Source organism: Phalaenopsis equestris, unplaced genomic scaffold (genome assembly GCF_001263595.1).
Source record: "Phalaenopsis equestris unplaced genomic scaffold, ASM126359v1 Scaffold000068, whole genome shotgun sequence".
Taxonomy (NCBI): domain Eukaryota; kingdom Viridiplantae; phylum Streptophyta; class Magnoliopsida; order Asparagales; family Orchidaceae; genus Phalaenopsis; species Phalaenopsis equestris.
The window spans coordinates 247638-269305 of NW_018164510.1; the positions used below are offsets into that span (position 1 = coordinate 247638).

Consider the following 21668-nt stretch of genomic DNA (forward strand, 5'->3'; position numbering starts at 1 on the left):
TTCGCCGCTCGCGAACGATGCTCTGTCTGTCGCCGCCGAAAAGGGCTTCTCGCGAACGATCGTTCCCGCGAGCTATCGCTTTGCCTTCGTCGATCCTCCCTGTCGCGTGAAGAGTCGCAGCTCCTAAACCTTCAAATTCTCCTTCCCTGAATCTTGCGTCGCTGAAGCTTTCTCGCAAGCCGTCGAATTCGCCGAACTTTCTGTGGCGATCTCCTCAGAAACCCTATAACCTCGCTCCAATACCACTTGTTGAGAAATTAGTGCGAAGAAAAATAAGAATCGACACAAATCCAGAAGAACGCATAGAGATTTAACGAGATTCGGCAAAAATGTCTACGTCCTCGGGAGCAGAGCAGCGACTTTTTTCAATATTCAGAAAAAAGCACAGGATACTGAATATGGGATAAGACCTAAGGTTACATACAGACCTATTTATAACCTTAGAAAACTCTGGAGTACAATATATAATTACCAAATTACACATGTACCTCATCCCCAACCCACATAAGAAAACTCCCCCGATTTAGAAAGATTCTTCCGCTCCTCTTCGTTCCAGCATCTGTCTCTTATATGGTATATGAGTCATACCATAACACTCATCATAGCCATCTTCTTTTATATTAAGATCCCTAATTTTATGTCGCTTCTATATATGAGAGATTTTATAATTTAAATTTTTAAATGATTTAGCAATCCCAAGCATACCAAGAGTTGTGATATTATTTTCAATAGCATTTTGATATTTTCTCACTAAACTATTGTTCCAGACCATTGTGTTCATTTTATCAACATTATTCTCATTTCTGATGAATTTAATTCTTTGAAAGTATTTGAATTGTTATTCTCATAAAGTTGTTTGTTATTTTATACATAAATTATTTACTTATTATGACTGAAGTAAGTTTGTGTGCTTTAAAGAATATGATATTAAGTTAGTTTTTATATTTGGAAGCTTACGCATTGATGTCTTAAAACCTATGATATTCTTATTAATAGGGGCATCTCGACTAATCTTAAGTGCATCCTTTGTTTGAGCGAATTTGAATCTTATAATCACCTTTTTTTAATATTCTTATTCTCATGTTTTGCTTAACTATTGTATGATCAATAAAAGTTTTTTTTTTTTTAATATGCATCAAGCTCTTTATCATTACGAGAATATCACTTGCAAAATTTATAAAAAAAATTTACCTTTTGGTTATTCATACTACTGCTTACTACATTCGGTATGAGAGGAATTACAAGATTTTTAAAATTTCAATCATATTGAAGTTTGGTGGATGAATGGAAAGCAATTATAAACTAGGTCAAGATGGATTAAACCGGATTAATTTAGAAGATCGGATTTGCATCTAAAATTATTCAAAGAAGAAGGTTATGTAATATTTGAATAGTTTAATGACTTCCTAAAGATGATACCTGGAAATTTTAGTAATTTTTTAAAAAGTTTATAATGATCAATAGAGGGTAGAAATCCATTAGGTAGGGTGGATAATGATGAATAGAGAGTAGAAAATCAATTAGGTAGGGTAGGTTGGAAACCCTAGCATGGTTGAAACCTATTAGTAATGTTTAGAGTTTTAATTAATAGATGAAATGATGGAATCAATGTCAAAGATTCTAAGACTTGAAGGAGGAGAGTGTTTAGAGTAGTTCTGAATTTTATGAGAATTATTCAAAGGACTTAAATGTTTGAAAAGTCTAAGATACACTTGTCATCTAACCCTAGAGGCTGAGATTTATATAAAAAGGGATCTAGGTTTTAAGTGTCTATAAGTGAAGAAATTATTATAGAATAACTATGGGATTGTAATAAGAGGATTCTTCAATAATAAAACGAAATAAAATTGAACATGTGGAATGCATCTACTCACCAAAGTGGCATATGGTAAAGACTAGCCACCAAGTAAATTTTCTTGATAAAGTTGACCACTAAATTTTCTCTTCTCAGTTTCATAATTAAAATTTCACGGAGAAACTTCATTATCATAGCAATAACCCTTTCATTCCATATTACATAAATAGGTCTCTCACACTTTAAATTCAAACTAAGGAACAAAAGGGAAACATAAAGAGTGGCAGTGGCCCATGGTGATAACTATCCTAACAATTTCTACACTTGGTTTGGATGTCCCTCATTTAGCTCGGCTGGCCATACACATGTACTAGATCACTCCAAACATAAAAAGTAATATAAAATGGCTTCTAAGACATACAACCACCTACATAATACATAAAATAAAATAGCTATAATCAACACAAAGTACATTTATGAAATTAGAGCCCTTAACATCATCTTGCTTATAGTCATTGAACTTTAATCAATCCCCATTTTACTGACTTGGTGATATAATGGTTGGCCCATTCTTGTTGTATTGGCACCTCATGCCACATCAAAATTGCTCCTTCAGATGTGACTATAGAAAAAGGAAAGGCTAAAGCATTTCAAGCTCTTGCTCTTCCTGAAGTCTAGTCTGCACCTACAACAAAGAAGCCATAGAAAAACAGCTCCAACACTTGTCGAATTGATTGAAGTAGACTCGATGTAGCCTGACAAAAGAAGGCCACTCACCTAGGTTATGGCAAAGACTCTGTCGAGAATCCCATGAACTAATACTAGGAAGGCCCTAACTTCCGCCCAGAAGGCTCCTTCCTCAAGAGGCATGCTTGGCAACTTTGATTTCCATAAAGGCAATAAATAGAACGTTGTGCAAGAAATTGAAGAATTATCTTCTAAAGTTGGACTGTTAATTTAACCATTGAAGTTGATAAGTGTGAGATTCTCAAATAGTTAACCAAATTAAAGAGTTCTTCGATTGAGATGATGACAACCATTCAGCATGAAGTCATACTGCTTACAACTCAAGTAGTGGCTAGTCAAAAATATATGAAGTCAACTCGGTCATATCAATTTCTCTCAAGAGGAAAGTTCATTTTGAAGTATAATAGACAGCAGAAAGCCTCCCAGTGGAGAAAATTTTCCATACGGAGTGCAGACGTAGCACTGTGTGCGAACTCCAGTAATATGTCGCCACGTGTGCTACACCGGGCCCACCTCATAAACTATTAGAAGCATGAATTTTTTTACGAGGGTTGTTGAAGTGGAACTGCGAAGGTTATTGAAGCGATTCACTGCGCGGTATTATTGGAATTATTGGAGGTTTATTGCGGCATTATTGGAGTCAATACCCCAATAACCCCGAAATAACACCGAATTTGATAGATTTGAACTGAATTCAGTGTTATTTTTGGGTTATTGGGGTATTATTTCATTGTTATTAGGGTATTAACTCCAATAACCCCCCAATAATCTCTGCGGTTCTACTTCAATTAATTCATTTTGCGGTTCCACTTCAATAACCCCTACAATAACCCCCGCAATAACCCGTCAAAAATTTTCGCGGTTCCACTTCAATAACCCCCCTGCAATAACCTCCGCAATAACCTCCTAATAACTTCTATGGTTCCACTTCAATAACCCCCGTAAAAAATTCATTTTTTTAATATTTTATGAGGTGGACCCGGTGTAGCATACGTGGCGGCATATTACTGGAGTAAGCACACAGAGTTACGTCTGCACTCCATATGGAAAACTTTTCCCTCCCAGTGAGGCTTGTTTAAAAATTTTGTTTCTTCAAAATGGTCAATTTCAAGTAGCCCCATGTAATGTGTACAAACTAACTGTTGTAAAACATTTATAAGAATTTGACCATTACAATTTAATGAGCATGGTGCTTCAATTTTCGTAGAGATGTGAAACTTACACTCTGAAATGATTGAAGTGAATTTTTTTAAATGGACATAATGAAAGAAAATCTCACAAGATATAACTTTCAAATTTTGAATTTTAAAATGACATGGCATAATGATAATGCTACTCACGTCGACCCCTTCACCTTTCTACAAGCAGGTTAGTGAAGATGCTTTTCAAATTATCTACACAACCCTTCAAGTTTTTACGCCTTCTTATACTTGTCTATTTTAAGTGAGCTCATCCTCTTTCTTTGTCATGGGGTTTTTTTTTTTACTTGTCATCTAGTCTAGTGAAGTTTTGATGAATAGTGCAATGGAAAATCCATCTAAAATGTCAATAACGAACTTGAACTTCCTCCAAATAAAGTGTCTTCAATGAAAATCATCAATTGAGGCCTACTAAAAAAAGCAAACACCAAAACTATCTTTAGGAACAAATTATGCTACTACTAAGCCCTATTTCACCTGGGGCTTCAATTCCTTTTTTGTCAAGGGTTCATGGACATCTTCAACTCCTATGGGTTGATTAATGCACAAGTGATAATTAACTTGTTAGTAAATATTATGTGATAGTCGAGGAAGAATAAGATCCCCTAAATGATGAACCTATTAAGACATAAGTTCAGCAGAATGCTGCAACAATATGGATTTGTAATGTTTTCTCCAAACAACATTATGGTGATTGGGTTTGAAAGTAAGATCAAGGCTTGGAAAAGCTATTTTTTTGGTTTTTTAAGTCCAAGAACAAGTGGTTGATTTCATCAAATCCATTGAAATTTCCAAATGATAGATCTCAACTAATGTTGTTGGATGGGCTAGAACTCAGAGTGAAGAACTTCATTGACTATTGGTTCCTAGAGAAGATGTTAGCATGTAATTGAATGTGTACATTACCGAATTAACCTCTTCTTTAATATCCATATGTCTAGTTCCCCATGTGTGCTTATTAGTTTTTATTGTATGTTTCCTTCATCTCACTTTAGTCCTTTCCTCGAGAAGAAATTGGTCGAGCTCCTTGAATTAGAGGAGGATGTTGGAGGAGAGGTAGCCAAGGAAAAAGAGTTTGAAGGAGAAACCTCTGCAGTAACAACAATTTCTACCATCCACTTCTCTATTAATGAACAATCCAATTCTGATTGGGCCTTCTTGAATGCAAAGAGAAGAGTAAGAACAGGAAGAAAAGGAATAAGAAGAAAAAAAAGGAGAGTTGGCGGCCACCATGCCTGCCTTGGAAAATATAGATGGAAAGCACAAAGCCTACGAACAGTAAGTTGTCATGCTACAAATGACGAGAAAGGAGGCAGTGCAAGAATATCTGGTGAGCCGATTTAAATTGCGTTACATTAGATTTTTTTTTTTTTTTTTGAAAAAGATTTATTTGGTTTTCAAAAAAGAATAACAAAGCCACAATTTGGAGTACAACAATGATGACATTATAGCAGCTTATTTAATGGTAGAGGACGTTAATGAGTAGTTAATAAGAAAATTTAATGATAATCTAAATGAACAGAATAAATAGAACCGGACTAATGAGTGTGGCCCTCAGAACATATAAAGTAAAGCTTCGTTCCAATTCACTAAAATTCAAACCATACAAAGAAATTTAATTCCCGAGAATTTCATACAGATCTCTAGATCAAAACTGGAGGGAAGGGAATAACACGCAAAATGTAACAAATAATAAACATGAACAGTATACAATTGATGTAGAAAATCCATTACAGCAAACATCTAAATGGAGAATATCTATAATTCCTTTATCAAATGAACAAAAAGAAGTAGTTTTACTCCACATAACAGGGGAGTTGCATGAGCTTCTCCATCGCATTAATCAAGCTACGTAACGACGGCTAATTCCCAATAAAAATAAAGTAGCTGAAAATAAAAACTCGCAACACAATTTACAGACTACGTCAACCTCAAAAGGGAAGTAATTTGACTCAAAGAAACTTAATTACATTATAAAATGGATGATAATCTCATGAACAAAATACATAGAGGAGAAAATTGAGTCCTATCACAACTTAGCAATGGCAACTGAATGTCAAATAATCTAAAGAAACAACACTGAATTCAACCATAAAAAATCATAAATTGGCAAAAAAAAAATGACTTGCTAATTATAAAAAAACTATAACAGTAGATCATTTTCCAAGATGCCAATGACATAAAAAATAACACGAAAACAACAAAAATCAAAATATGCTTAATCATGGTTTACAAAAACTCTCATCGCAAACTCCTCCATGAACCGAATAGAAAAAAGAGAAGGAACCCCAAACAGCCAAATACTAAAATCTTGAATAAGGAAGAAAACTACCTGCAATTGCGTGAGGCTGGTATCACCGGCCTGAGAAAGAACACTAGATGAATGCGCGGCGGACAAAGGAGGAGGGAAGATATCAGCGGACGGATAAACCCTAATCGCGAGAGGTGCGTTCCAGGTGACGCCCGTTATGCGACAGCAGCTGCAGCACTTAATTCCATTTTCTGCTGCCGGATTAACGGTTTGGTAAGAACTAACCTAAGCAGTCGGCTGTAATAATTATAAGTTTGAAGTACTCCAACACTTGTTGTATTTATTAAATTTTGTTTTTGTTTAATATTGAAATTTACTTAAAGGAATTAAATTGAGTGTTAAATTTACATGCTCGGTTAACTTATGCTGGCTCGGGCTTTTGTTGCATTTCAGCCATGGCCAGCTAAATTTAGTATAAGTTAGTGCAGATTTATCTCCCAGGCTTCCGAGTTGGAAAAATTATTACTTCTGTCGTTCGGATGTCGAGCTGCAACCGAGCGACGATCGTGATACAGCAGAGCTCCAATCGTAGCTCGATGTCAGTCTTCCAATGTTTACCATCACGTCAATCCAATGACAGTTTTGATCTGTCATCTGGGGTTCCGAGCATATTTTTCTTCTTTTTTTCAAAAATTATCATTTTTTCTTTTAATTATTATTTATTAAAAATAACTTTTATGATGACGAATAATTTTTTCCAATAAAATATGTAAAAGTGTCAGGAATTTTTTTTTAATTTGGATTTTCATATAAAAAAAAGGAAAATATTGGCATGTCTTAAAAATATACCTTCTCTTTCTTCTTTTTTTTTTTTTTTTTTTTTTTTTTTGACTTGAAGCACAACAAAAATTTATATCAACGGATGTCAACTTTCTGAATGCCCCCAACTTTCATCCCAGCTAAATTAAAGCTGACCTAATCTAACCAATCACCTTCACTAAGGCCTACTCCATTGGAGACCTCGTTGCTATGGTTGTAATTGAGCCAAGTCGAGTCGATTATTCAATAGATTGAACTTGACATTGTACAATTATAAATTGTTCATATTCGACTTGAACTTCTATCAAGTTTTCGCATGCTATTCAAGCTTCTCTTATTTAATATTTTCAATACTTGAATTTGATTTGTAATTGCTTTGCTTATGAAAGCCAAACATATATTTAAACGAGCTAAAATTTCAAACAATATCTAAACTTTCATATTAAAATTTTAATAAATAATTTTAAAAATCAAAATAAATTAACTATTTAATAAATCAGATAATAAAATAAACTAATTTACATGATCTCATCAAATGTCCATCATAGATATTTTATCATAAGAATGTATTATAACATACATAAAAAAAAGTTAAAACAAAAAATAAATAAATAAATTCACAAGAACTTTACCATTAAATAACTCATGATACAATATCTTTCATCAATTATTATAATAATATATTAATATTAAATATATAATAAAATTAATTATATCTAATCAACTTTTATTTAAATAATATACCATATAATTCAATATAATTAAAATTAACATCAAATATTTAACAATTTATTTATTAATTAACAAATGAGTTTGTTCATGAGCATAAATAAAAAAAATCAATTAAATATTAAACCTCCAAACTTTTAAAAAATATTCAAGCCTACTTATTTATTAATTTATACAAAAATAATCAAGCCATAATTGACTCAAATTGAAGTTATTCATCAAGTGTTGTGGCTCATTTACAACCCTGCTCATGACCCTGCTTCAAAAACCTATGGCTATCAACAGCTAGTGTTTATTTGACATTATAATTCAACTTTCTTTTTTTTAAATCATACACAAATTATTTATATGAGAAATTAAGATACATAACACACAACTTTTATCTATTTACATATCTAACACCTAAACATCCCTATTTACATGCATCTCTCCCAAATCTTTAAAATCAAATTAAAAAAATACCACCAACATTATATTTTTAAAAGTGAATACACTTTTTCATGAATATAATTAAAACACCAAAGTATTATAAATATAAATATCAAACTTTAAAATTGATTGTAAATGGCACATGAAACTAAACAAAACAACACCTAAGAGTCTATTTGGAGCAGCTGCAGTTATTTGAAGAAGCAACTGTGAATCTACTACAGAAGAAACTGTTTTACAAAAAAACTGCAATGACTTACAAATTTGTTTTATTTTCAAAATGACCGACTCGCAACTACCATACCTTAGCAGCTCAGGTTGAAAAAAAAAAAAGTTCCCCTAACAGAACTATGGTAAGCAGACTCGCAACTACCATACCTTAACAGCTCAGGTTGAAAAAAAAAAAAAAAAAAAGTTCCCCTAACAGAACTATGGTAACGGTCTAAAAATTAAAGCAAGCAAAAAGCAATCCCAAATAGAGCCTAAAACTAACGTGTTTGACTCGAATAAAATGATAACAATGTTTGTAAAGTGTTGTGCGCACTAGGTCAAAAGATTAAAAAGCTTTGTCACCAACCAACAATGTCTCCCGTTCAAGACAACGTGAGTTAAAAAAATAGTCATGAAAAGACCAGTGATCATGAGAAGATTATAACTTAAATTTTGAATTCAAATCAAATATTTTATAATTCATCAGTCATTCACTATTCCAAAAAAAAAAAAAAACCTCACATTTCAACTTAAACAACAAATTAAAGCTGTTAAAACAAAAAATCCCCAATGCATTATCTTCTAAAGGGTATAAAATTACCTGAAAAGATCAAAACCAGAACTTAAAATAAAATGCTAATGAGAATAGCAAATTGCAAGCTAAAAGAGCTTCTACCAAGAAACACAAATAGGACAGGATAGAGCAAAGGATGTAACTTCCACAAACTTCCTCAAAATGGAAACACTTCAAGTTTTCATTTGATTTAAAAAAAATGGAGATTTAAATCTTCAAACGTTACAAAAAAATAAATAAAACACATTATCAAACGTCATACCAACCCCTAAACTAAAAAAAAAAAAAAGGACCCGCAAAAAAAATTATTTATTATATTCCCTATGCCAAACTATGCAAAATGTCTAACAGCAATATAATCCCTGCAACATAAATACATGCCTGAAATAACGCTATTCGCCAACCCTCATTTTTCATTCCACCCCCCAAAAAAAAAAAAATTTAATGCAAACGTAGCTTATTAGTTATATTTAATATGGATAAACGGTGGAATGGACTACAAACAACTGTATGAAACTGAAGGCTACTAGGAGTATCATCCAAACCAGGTATGATAATCTGAAGCAGCGTAGGAGTTTGGGGGGCAATGGTGCATAAATATGTTTCATGACTGCACAGCCAGCCTCTGGAGATGCTCACAGAAAACTTGAAGACTCACATCATCTGTAAAGATAATATCCGAGCCGGGAGCGACATCATGCGCGGAGTTATATGTGGCTGATGGGTTCAGCTTAGCTAAAAGAAATCTTGCCTGCAGAAGAAATATAGAGATCAAGTATCCAAAGGAATTTTCTAAGAAATGGAATGCAGTGAAAATCATAAACATATATTTCATTATTTTCCTAGATAAATTCTGCAACCAGCCCTACACCAATTTTTGATAAGGGGCTAAAGAACGATGAGATTCATCTTATTATAGTCAACTTCAATCAGCTCTACATTTAAATGCTCGTATAAGATAAGAAAATAATGCAAAACTAAAGGACAATTTGGGATCACATTTACTTTTTATTCTCTATTTTGTGTTTTTATTTCATTTGGTTTATGTTTTGATTTGAAATAAAACATGTTCTGCATGTTAAAAAACAAATCAATTTATTTTAAAAAAAATTTTGAAACAAACACATGTTCTCATAAACAAGAAAATTTGCTTTTAAAAACAAAAAATAAAACAAGTGAAAATGGACAAAACAAATATATTTTTAAAAATAAAAAATTGATATCAAATAGACCACAAGTAACTAGTCACAGCAAGTCTTAAGAAAATTGTAGTCTTTTATCTTTTCATCCTAGTACTTCATTAACAAACATATAAGTAATGTGTGTGTGTGTGTGTGTCTACATATGTATGTATGTATATACATGTGTGTGTATGCATATACATGTGTGTGTTTAAAGGTTGAATCAATTCCTACCATTTAAAGCTTGAATCAATTCCTACCATTTAAAGCTATGCATATACATGTGTTATACATATGTATGTATGTATATACATATGTATGTATGTATGTATATACATGTGTATGTATATACATATGTATGTATGTATATACATATGTATGTATATATATATCCATATATTTGTGTGCATGTGCATATTCTTCCATAGAACCATTTGAAGGTTGCCAGTTAATGTTTTCCACTTTTATTTACTATATTCCTTCCCTGAAATCCAGCATAAAACAGTACCTCATCATCATTCAACTTGCCACAACTAAATAAAGCTTGCGTTTTAATTCTTAAATCCTGGTGCTTAGTTTCCTTCGGTAGATACCTTCTTAAGCTATTCCAAGTTACATCCTACCATGCCATAAAAATCTATTTAGAGCAAGAATTGGATTTTTATTCTAGTGGGTTGAATCTTTCTAAACGATTTCTGAAGATCAAAAAATCATTCAATGGTTGCTTGTTGAAGTTTCCCAATTCCATTTATTCTTTTTTTTTTCATTGCAGAATATCAACAGCACCATCCTCGTATATAAACTTAATCCAATAATTCAGGCCTTCTATTCAAATCCCCATTTGTCATTCATTTCCATGAAGGACTGCATCAGGTTTTCATTCTAAATTGATTACATCATTTACACTTACTAATATTTACAGATTCCATTATATTTCACAAATCAGCTGAAGAAATGAGATTTATTATTAGAAGTTATAACCTAGCTTACAACTAAGTTTATAACATCGAAAGTCAAAACTCTTGGGAGTAACAACCCTGTAACTCTGCCAATAGACCACACATGCCCCTTTAAGAAATCCAGGGCACAAGAGCTGCCCTTCTGGATAACAAATTCAAAAAGTAGAAGTACCTGAGAGCCATGCTGATCACAAACAACTAATCTTGCGACTGGAAATCTATCACTTATTATCATTTGGGCATCATCATGTGGAGCTTGCAATAGAAGAGCGAAAGCCTGGAAAAAAAAAAAGACACTTAAATAAAGAGAGAAAGAGAGAAGGAAAAAGAAAAAAAAAATACTATATATATATATATATATATAATATATATATAAACGCATAAACGATTTGCATTGACAATGTTTGCTTTCCTTTTCTTTTTTTAGTTGCAATGTACTTCAAAAACTAAGTGTGTCATTATTGGTAATTTGAGGTGACAACGTGTTAAGAAAGCACTATTGATTGGTAATACATTGTTTTTAAGACACCAATGACACACAATACAGTGTTTTTACAACCAAAGCAACGCATCCAGCACAACTTCTCATTTGTGTCAGTGGCGGTGACTCTTTTTGGCAAAAAGATACCCAAGATCAGAGCATTACCAATGAACCTTACTACAATCTCTAACAATAACTCGTTTTAAGTAGATGTAGTTACGTGTAACAATTTTTTGTAAATTCCTAGTGAACTTTCCCTAGAGATGATATAAACGAAAGCCTATATATTTGTTGAATTTTAGGAATATTCTTTAGTATCTTCTATTTTAATAATTTCTACAATTAGAATATAGAATTATTGGTGTATTATAAAATCTTGTTTCCTTCTTTTATCAGAGTTATGGCTGATTTTGTCTTTTCTAATGTAGGAGTCATCCCATCTATTTATCTTATAATTATTTCAAAAGAAATTGAAGAGGAAAAATAATTTTTCCTTCTCCAAAATTCAAATGGTATCAGAGACACTGAAAGAGCCCTAACTGACGTCGAGGTCAAAGCCACTTGCGTTGTATTGCATCGTCTTTGAGCATACTCGCCCGGTAATGCCCTAGTGCATGTGTCCTTCGAGTCCGAGTGGTTGCGTTTAAAGCCAGTTATTCTTGTGTTGTCAGCCAGGTCGTCTGGGTGCTCCACTATTGCGAGTGGTTTAGCATCACATCAATTCTAGTTGATATCAATGAGAACGCGATGATTCACTTGTGTGAAGCTTCTTTGACTGTCCTAGCCTTGAGCAACTTCTTCTTCCTCCACTTTCTTCCGCCTGCTTCGAAGAAACTGCCTTCACCTGTGCTTTTCCATCTCCAAAGTAGGATTGAAGCAAAGTCTAAACAGCAATCCACAGCTTTTTAATACTTTGAAGTTGTTGGTTCCAATCTTATGATCGAAAACATGGTCGAACATACGCAGGGAAGTAAACGGATCATGGCATACATGAGCTTCGTGCTACTATTGATCAAAAACATCAATCAAGATCATGACATAAATCAGTTTCATGCCACTTATGCAGGAAAATGAACGGATTGTCGTGTACAGTAGTTTTACGTCTTTCTTGATCCAAAATAGAGATTAGGATCGTAAAGTAAAGGCATTTCACGCAGCTTGTGCGATCGGAACTATGGTGTTTTTCAGATTCTAAGAATGTCCTACAAATCAGCAATGATGATGGGAGCTCCAAAAAATTCTACCATATCAACCTATTCCAGCCATTCTGAAACTACATCCCCTTGACCTACGCCCATACATGCTAAGTATTATCCCCAGAACTTGCCATCGTATCTCACTACGATAAAACTCAACAAGTACAACTACCTCGATGGGCTCAATCAATAAAATTAGCGATCAACAGGCGATGCAAAATTGGGTTTTTAACCAGAGTAATTTCAAACCTACTGGTGGTGATCTGAAATTGAAAAAAATAGCAGTCCAAAATTTTTTCGATTATGGCCGGGCTCATCAATTCCAAATAACCTACGATAGGAAATTCACATCTATTCCTTCCCACAACTCAAAATATTTAGGAGGTTGTTCAAGGTTTCTATTTAGGATTGGAGAATTCTTCATAAAATTTTAACTTAAAAAACTCAACTTTGGAAATTCAAATATAATGTTGTGATATAACTACGTGTAACAATGACTTGCTAACATTATGACAAAAGCTTGATCATGTTATGATGACATTTGGGAGAATGCAAATGCCTATGCTCGCACAAGAGGCGAGAGGGAAATGACCGAGTCAACATGTTGTTAGTTGGCCTTAATAGGAGTTTAGATTAAGTTTGAGGTCAAATCCCTAGTAGTGAACCTTAGCTGGCCTTAATAGGAGTTTAGATTAAGTTTGACGTCAAATCCCTAGTAGTGAACCCCTACCCTCAATTCAGGAAGTTTTCTCTATAGAAGTGAAAAATCCAAAAGAAAAATAATGTGCAACACCAAATCGTCTGGTAACATTGAGTGGGAGAACTCTACTCTTGTATCAAAAGGGGTTGATACTGACAAACAAGGGAGAAAAAAATCGTGTCAGCATTGTAAAAAACCATGACACACAAAGAAGAAATGTTGAAAGCTCTATGCAAAAATTGCAAAGAGGAAATAAAAATCCAAATGTGACATTCAAGCTTATCAAGCCTCTAAAAACACTCAGGAACTATCTGCTAAATCGAATACAATCTCTTTTATCAATAAGCAATTAGAGCAGTTACAAAAATTATTTCAATCTCCAAAACTATACCTGAATTCACATTGCTCTTTAGGACAAAAGGATAACTATATGGCCACCGATTTGTTAGGTGTCATTCCTAATTTTTAACTATACCTGAATATAAAGTTCTAGATTCCACCATTTCTAACTTGACTAAACAAAAATAAAAAAATATATTACAGTTGTGCCTGTGTTACAACGCACAGTGCATTTCAAAATTGTCCACAAATTGAATTTCAGTAGGGTAAATTCATAATATAAAATATTTCACTATTACGTTTGACTTTTCAATCAGATGGATATATAGGTACGGTTCATGGTTGATTTCCTTGAAGATCACTCAAAAAGAAATTTAGGCAATTTAGTTTATAGATGTCAACGTGAAAAAATATGATGTTCATAAATTTATGAGGCAATTATAATAGGGCTAACACAAAGTTTACGATATTTCTACTTCTGAAGCATGTGAAACAGTGATGCAACTCAAAACTTTTGGAAGAATTCAAACAGAAAACTATGAAAAGGCCTTTTGAGACACAAAAAATTTGAGGGACTGCCAAAGAAGCTCCGCCAAGGACTAATTGCTCAACCAACCTAAGAAACAACTAACATACATATGAAAATTGATATACAACTTATAACAATCAAATTACAAATGAGACAATAATACCTGATGCTCTGGCTGGTTTTGGTAGCCCATATTGCGCCACTGAGCAATTGTCGTGCCATGAAAAATAACTATGCTGAAATATGCATCTAGTAAGAGTATGCGGTCTGGTGCTATAGATGCAACATCCAACAAAGTAGGTGAAGGTGGTGCGTTAAAAGAGTATGATATCAGTGAAGGCTGAATCATAACAACTGAATTTGCAATGCTTTCTCGGTTCAACAAAATGCGGAAATATGCAGTCTCATCAGGGCTATTATTAAAAACCTGAAACAGAAAGCATCATCCTAATATTTAATAAGGAAAAATGTAGTTTATATATATATATATAAGGAAAAGCCCAAAAAAGTCACACAACTATCTTATATGACCAATTTAATCTCTACGTATTACATTTCTCCAATTTAATCGCTCCATTATAAAAATTGATCCCAAATTATCCCTTGGGTAAAAATCGACAAAAAATGAGATATAGAAGTGATTCCAATTTAGACCCTTGACTAAACAAAATCAATCCTAATTTAGTCCCTTGGAGATAATTGGGATCAACTTTGTATTTTTGATTTGACTACAATGGAGAAATGTGCTAGAAGGATAAAATTGGGCACATAACAATATTCCAAGGGGCTATTTTGGGGTTTTCTTTTCTATTAACAAAAGTTCCCACCTGTACAAACTGTGACCGCCTCAAGTTAAAAATAAACTGAGGAAATATTGAAAAATTAGGATTTATAATAAATGAATTAGGATCATCTTTCTGATAGTCACCAAAACGCGAGCAAATCCGGATGAGTGATCTATCCAAGTATCGCATTGCATCAAATTCTTCCTGAAAAAGAAGAAATATATCGCCACAATAAGACAATGTAGTGTTACCAATAAAAAACATCTACAAACTATTAATGTAAGAAAATCAAAAGAGAGTTCTTTAGTTTAAAAAAGAATGAATAAAATTGTATAGTGGACAACATGCCATGGTTGGGGAATAGATTAAAACGTGAAACAAAAGACTACTACTTGATTTGTGCATGACATTAAACCTTCATGCTTCTGTTATCATTATATTGTCAATATTGTCAAAACTAGCCTTATAACAATATTTTGGATAGGCAATATGAACTCCTCATTCATTCATTCTTGATGAGTATCACATATGTTATTAAAACTAATGTAAGCAAATCTTTTTGAGCAATCTCTACGCTTATCAGTATCCATCAAGGTAAACTCTCGTACATTTATGTACAGTAAATAACTGACCTCCATCTCCATCTTAAATGTCACATATCTGGCCAATACAACAGCAGCAGTTTCCTGATCAAACCCATCAACCAGTTCCTGGACCAGTAATGTATGATATCAGCCACATAAATGAGAGATAAAATGTCACAAAAAGCCACCAAATTGATACAGTTAAATATTTACAGAACTCAACTAGCCGTGAAGAGTACAAACTCAACTATCCATATAAACAGTAAAAGCTATTACATTTGTTATATATATCGATCAATTGACCTTAGTTTTGACCTATAATAGGAAGTTAGGAAGTAAGCTTCATGACGTTGCACAAGCTAAAAGCATAAACGAGCTTCTTGTAAAGCATATAACATTTTCAAAGAGAAAACGAGTTAAAACACCCTAAAATAATCATAAAACTACTCCTCAAGTTGTCAAGCAATCAAACCCAAGCTACAAAGTTCATTAAAACACAGAATAAAACAAAACATGTAATGTTTTAAAGGAACTGAAAGTACATTTTGAAATACCAAGATTAGAAAGAAACAGCACAGCATATGATTTGATAATCCCAAACTACAACGAAGGCTAAATTAAAGCTTAACTAATTGAGGACAACCGTTCAAAACCATAATTGTGTACTCCTAGTTTCATGTAATTTAGAATTTATGATTTTATAATCATAAAAATGCCATTCACAAATTCCAATGCATTTTTCCTTGAATACTTTTAAGTACAGCATAAATCCTTTGTGCTCCCCACAATAAATCAATTTTGGTTTCAATGTTTCATTCAATTTAGGTTGTCATAATCAATTCATACATTGAAAGAGATCAACCTCCTTCTAGATTCAGAACAAGATCACTAGATTAAGACTCGGAAAGCCTAGTCTCCATAGAAATATTTCATGATTCCAGATTCAGACTTTCAAGGCAACACAACCCATCACATCTAGTAGTCAAGATTTTGAATGCTATAAAAAGAACGAAAATTAACACCCCTCAAAAACCAAAACCTCATAAAGTACTGCTTTAACTGAGTTTTACATTAAAATATCACTTTCCTAGGTAAAGTTAAATAAAGTTATTTTTAGTTTGCAAATCTGGTAAAATATTCCAGATTCATGATAGAAGAGTAGAGTTCTTGTTAGTTTGATCTGCTAAAATATTCTAGATTCATGATTAGAAGCTCCTCGAAATGTTAAGTTCAATGCCACGAACGCCTATTCTGCTAACCTAAACCTTGGAGACAGCTACTACTCAAACTCGATTATTTGTTGAAAGTGAGAAAACTTTTGTTTGATCCATAAGCCTATGGAAAATATTTTCAAATGTTAAATTAACAATTCTATATTGCAAGCTTTCATATGAACAATTGCATTATTTTGTAAGTAATTTAAGGATTCAAAGTGATAGATTATTATTGAATAGAGTTAATTATTTGAATTTTTAATGAATAGTAAACATGTGCATTCATTTAGACTATTCTATAAAACTGCAAGCATAAGCATATTTGCAGATTAATTAACAGGTTCAAAACATTTTGCTTGATTGCTGGCCTTAACAGTTAAACAAAAGCAGGGCATAAGTTGTAAAAGTCATCCAGGTGCACAATAACATTAGGATGATATTCTTCATTCTTTTAGAAAAAATGATTCTACAGTCGATAGAACACGTGATCATAATTTGTTTTTAAATTGGTTAGCTGACATGGGGTCTGCTTAAGGCAAGCAACTTCAACAGTCCGTAAAGTCTGTAATAAAACGTTTACAAGAAAAGCTGATGTCTGCAGTTATTATATAAACACAGAATTATAAATCTTGGATTGAGAAACCATGAAACACAACTGCACCACTAGAATACAGTTTGATAAAACTTTTTTCATATATGAACTTGATCCTTTGTACGCATGGCAGTGTTACCAAAGTTCGTGTTTAATTATATATCAATGTTAAATTCAGTCCTTTACAAGTAAGATGTAAAATTAGCCTGTTGTACGTACATTGAGGACCTAGAGTGTCTTTTAAGATAGTGGGTTGAAATACATATTTTTGCTCCTCGACAACTGTCTCTCACGACTTTGACCACCGAGTCTTTTAAGACAGTTGGACAGGCTGACACTCTCCAAAATTCTCCTAAATAAGGGTTGACACTGGGAGGTTGCCAAAATTTTAGGTGATTTGGACTAGCAAATTACTTAAAATATGGACTAATTGAGCTTATAAAATGACAAAAAATATGGCATTTCAATAAAATTTTAAATTATAAATTTGGTATAAATGATAATCTATATAAAAATTTTGATAATTCATGATAAATCAAGATGTTATCTCATGAATATTAAAATGGTGAATCAATTCAACACTTTGATTAAATGATGAGTATTAAAAATGTCATATCGCCACCAACTCTACAATTCTAATTCGCAAGCAGACAAAAGGTGACTCTTTTGAAACCCAAAATGTAATTGTGCATGTGATCTAATAATACAATATTAAAATGGAGTTTCATTCTTTCAACTGATTATAAACTTTCATAAAATTCAAGGTTATTTTAATTCATATAACATACTTCAAATTCAATGGTTCAATGCATCAAAACAACGAAGTATTGATTTATCTTAGCAAAGTTTGGATAACTTCAAGTGTTGCACTGGCATTTCAAAATACTTCATTCGTATAATATAATGTTTCAAATGCAAGTGTATAATGTATTAAGATGCATATGTATTTAGTAAAATTATACCCTCATAGGTTCCAACTAAATTTTCAAATGCTTTAATGAATAGCTTAAGAATCTTATGCTCGTTAAGGCTAAACTTGCACTGAAATAGTCCATATTTTGAAAAGAAATCCATCGAGCCATCTTATCTACAGGGCAGTGTTGCAAATCTCACCCATCTACTCTGATCCTCTTAAGGATTGGAGTTGACCAGTCGAGCAAGTTCTAATATTGTCTAAATCACATACATAAGAGTTTGCAAGACCAATTCGCCTTGTCAATCCTCATCCCGAAGCTCTTAACCTAACAAAACTCGAACGAATTTCAACTATAAAAGTTTTAAATGTCAAATTCCTCAATGTTGTCCGAGTTGATTGAATATTTCAGCAGAAAGAGTTAATTCTTAAAATCAAGTTTTTCAAAAAACAAACCAAATTAATCACTCAAAAAAGACTTAAAACAAACTACCATCCCCCTCCACAACACTTTGTCGAGAGAGATAATTTTATTGACTTCAGCTCACAACGAGCAAATGTCACTTCAATGTAGTCGAGCCTACCATAAATGTCATTTTAACCCCTGACATACTTGTTTATCATATACATCCAGCCATGTACAGGGAATGGATGAAGCAATTATATAATTATTTGCTTGAGATTTAGCTCGTGAGAATCTACATCATTATGTTGCTCAAGGTCAAGTTGTGTCAAAAGTGGATAAATATTTATTTTATCAGACTGTGCTTTAGAATGCAATGCCTACATTATTGACTTACAGGTAGCTTGTAACATTTTTGCTATCTTCGACGGAGTTAACCTGACTACTAGAAAGAGATAAAAGCTTCGACAGATAAGGTTAAAACTCTCCCACCGGACAATGAGATAAGAGTTTCCTACATGGACCCATTTCGTGTTCCTTGCGATACTCCCATGATTTATGCTGTAGCCCCATGACTGCTCTTGCATCTGGACTAGGCCCAACAAAGCATGGCTGGCATGGACACTTTTCGTGTTCCTTGTGACAGTCCCGCAATTTCTATTATATTCCTACGACCGCTCCAACATCTTGGACTGGGCCCAACTTCACACTGCATTTTCCATTTCATTTTAGACCAGGTAGTGATATTGTCTTTCACTCACACTGGCGTCGATATTTCAAATTTTGCCTCCAAAATAATGCACTCTTCTTTAATTTGTTGGTGACTAGATTCACGATTCTGTCTTGTGGAACGTTTTGACACTCAAAGACACATTCCAAAAATCTAGAAGAACTCGATAAATTCCTCCGGATCTATATATTTGTTGAAATATGACAAAACCACATTTACTTTAATTTCTAATTTCTAAGATATTTCAGATCAAATCTTCGAAATAAATGTTCTTCATCCCTAGAATCAGCATGGTGAAAGAGATTCAGTCCATTTCTTCAATCTAGCAAATCACTGTTGTGGCTACGAGTGACCCATCAAAATTGCCTTCTCTCAAAAATGTAAGTCTTTGTTGTAGCTGGCGGGTTTCCCACTGTATAGCTTCTGTAACAATCTCCTAGACCCCCATCCTCATGTAAATTCCTCATAAACAGCATTGTGTCCTTTCCCCTCAATCAGGCTTCTAGATTCTGATTCATCGATAGCATGGTTAGGTTTTAGGTTTGCATGGTGAAAGGAGTATGAGATAGAATATGGGTGCATAAAAGCTATTTAAGATTGTTGATTTTGAAATCAACAAAGGGAATATTAGGATTAGCTCAAGATTTGGCTATAATTTGGTGTGTTGTTTGGGAGGTGAAAGATGATGTATAGGGCTAATTTAGGATATATAAAAATTATTTAGAGTTGTTGATCTTGAAAATCAGCAAGGTAGAATTATGGTAAGATCAAATTTTGACTATGGAGATCAAATTTTGACTATGGATTTGTGGGTGCTAGGAAGCTTGGTATAGGACTAGGGTGTTAGGCTAGCTCCGATACTAAATGATACTGAAATTAACTCAAACCACAACATAAATATAATTATTATTGCTAAAATTCAAGGGTTACAACGAAGACTATTCAAAGTAAGAATAAAACTATACAAAACACAAACATCACTCTAAGTTGAGAACGAAATTATGTTGTTGGATAGTAGTGGGGATGGCTAGTTAAGGTTACAACGACGACTATTCAAAGTAAGAATAAAACTATACAAAACACAAACATCACTCTAAGTTGAGAACGAAATTATGTTGTTGGATAGTAGTGGGGATGGCTAGTTGGGAGGTTGTGAGTGTGTTATTTGAACTATTGAAATAGACTTTCACACTTAACCTTAAAAATAGCCCGTCTGGTTGAAATCTTCTATCAACTCGGTCAAAATCGAGGATTTTGACTATTTGAAAATATTTATGTTTGAAATTTATTTGAAATTCAACAACTTTGATATCTTTAGAATTATAGTCTTGTCAACTCCAGTCCTAATGAGAAGGATTAAACAAGGTTATTTGAACTAACAAATTCTTATATTTGTGATTTGAAAATTTATTGAAATTACTAGACTCATCACTCCAGTCCTAAAGAGAAGGATAGAACTAGTTGAGTGGGACATACAACACTGTCATATAGACAAGCCGGCCTGATTTATAATTTGCATATTTTGTCTTGAATTTGATTTCTAAATAAAGACTTTATAACTTTGAGATGAGTGTAAAATTTTCGAGAAGAAAGTTTGTACATCATGAAATCATTTAGAACTTGAAATGTTTGCAATAATTTTGTGATTTTGAATTACGAAATTCCATTTTAAGTTTTAAAAGGAAATCACCTTCTATTAGCTAACAAGTGATATTGCAAATTCGGTGGCAAAATTGACATATTAGGTTTACATATTTAGCATTTAAAGATGGCATTCATGTATTTAGCTAAGCCCCAATTTATGATATTTACTATTAAGTCAAGCGTAGCCCCTAAGCTTTGCCTCAACTTATGATATTTCATATTTTAAGTCAATTTGTCAACCCCTAAGCTTAGCCCCAATAATGATATAGCCTTAAATTATGATATTTCATATTTAAGTTAATTTGTCAGTCCCTAAACTTAACCTCAACCAAGCTTTAGCCTCAAATTATAATATTTCATATTTAAGTCAATTTGAAAATCCCAAGTTTTCGTCCCAATCAAGCATTAGCCCAATTTATACATTTAAATAGATTACAAAGATTAATTTGCATTAGCCCATTAGCCCAATTTATATTTTTATTTGATCGCTTTCAAATATAATCAAATTTAAAACTTTTAATTCACAATGTATGTTTTGATTTATTTCTATTTTTATATCAATTAAAAGTCCAATAATTTAATTTTTTTAAAAGCATTTGCAAATCCAAGGTCGTCAGAATACTTGGCAATCTCTCGACGTCTCGACGTTCCCCCCCCCCCCCCAC

At 33.0% G+C, this 21668-nt stretch overlaps 2 protein-coding genes across 6 annotated transcripts in view; both read right to left on the reverse strand.

Moving 5' to 3' along the window:
• Positions 1-6300, reverse strand: part of LOC110019678 (RNA polymerase II C-terminal domain phosphatase-like 4) — a 64431-nt gene extending 58131 nt beyond the window's left edge. For 3 of the 5 annotated variants that reach the window (XM_020717450.1, XM_020717449.1, XM_020717451.1), the window contains exon 1: positions 6074-6300. The gene's annotated coding sequence lies outside the window, so the exon portion shown is untranslated. Of the gene's footprint in view, positions 1-4829; positions 4902-6073 lie in introns of those variants that run through there. The other 2 variants (XM_020717453.1, XM_020717452.1) reach the window with 2 other exon arrangements.
• Positions 6301-9054: 2754 nt separating this feature from the next.
• LOC110019677 (protein transport protein SEC23-like) overlaps positions 9055-21668 on the reverse strand; it is a 35283-nt gene continuing 22669 nt past the window's right edge. Inside the window, exons 8-12 of the mRNA XM_020717448.1 lie at positions 15556-15633; positions 14966-15127; positions 14302-14565; positions 11066-11170; positions 9055-9504 (exon numbers count right to left, since the gene is read on the reverse strand). Of these exons, the coding sequence (XP_020573107.1) occupies positions 9358-9504; positions 11066-11170; positions 14302-14565; positions 14966-15127; positions 15556-15633 (756 nt within the window). The 3' untranslated portion in view covers positions 9055-9357. The remainder of the gene's footprint in view (positions 9505-11065; positions 11171-14301; positions 14566-14965; positions 15128-15555; positions 15634-21668) is intronic.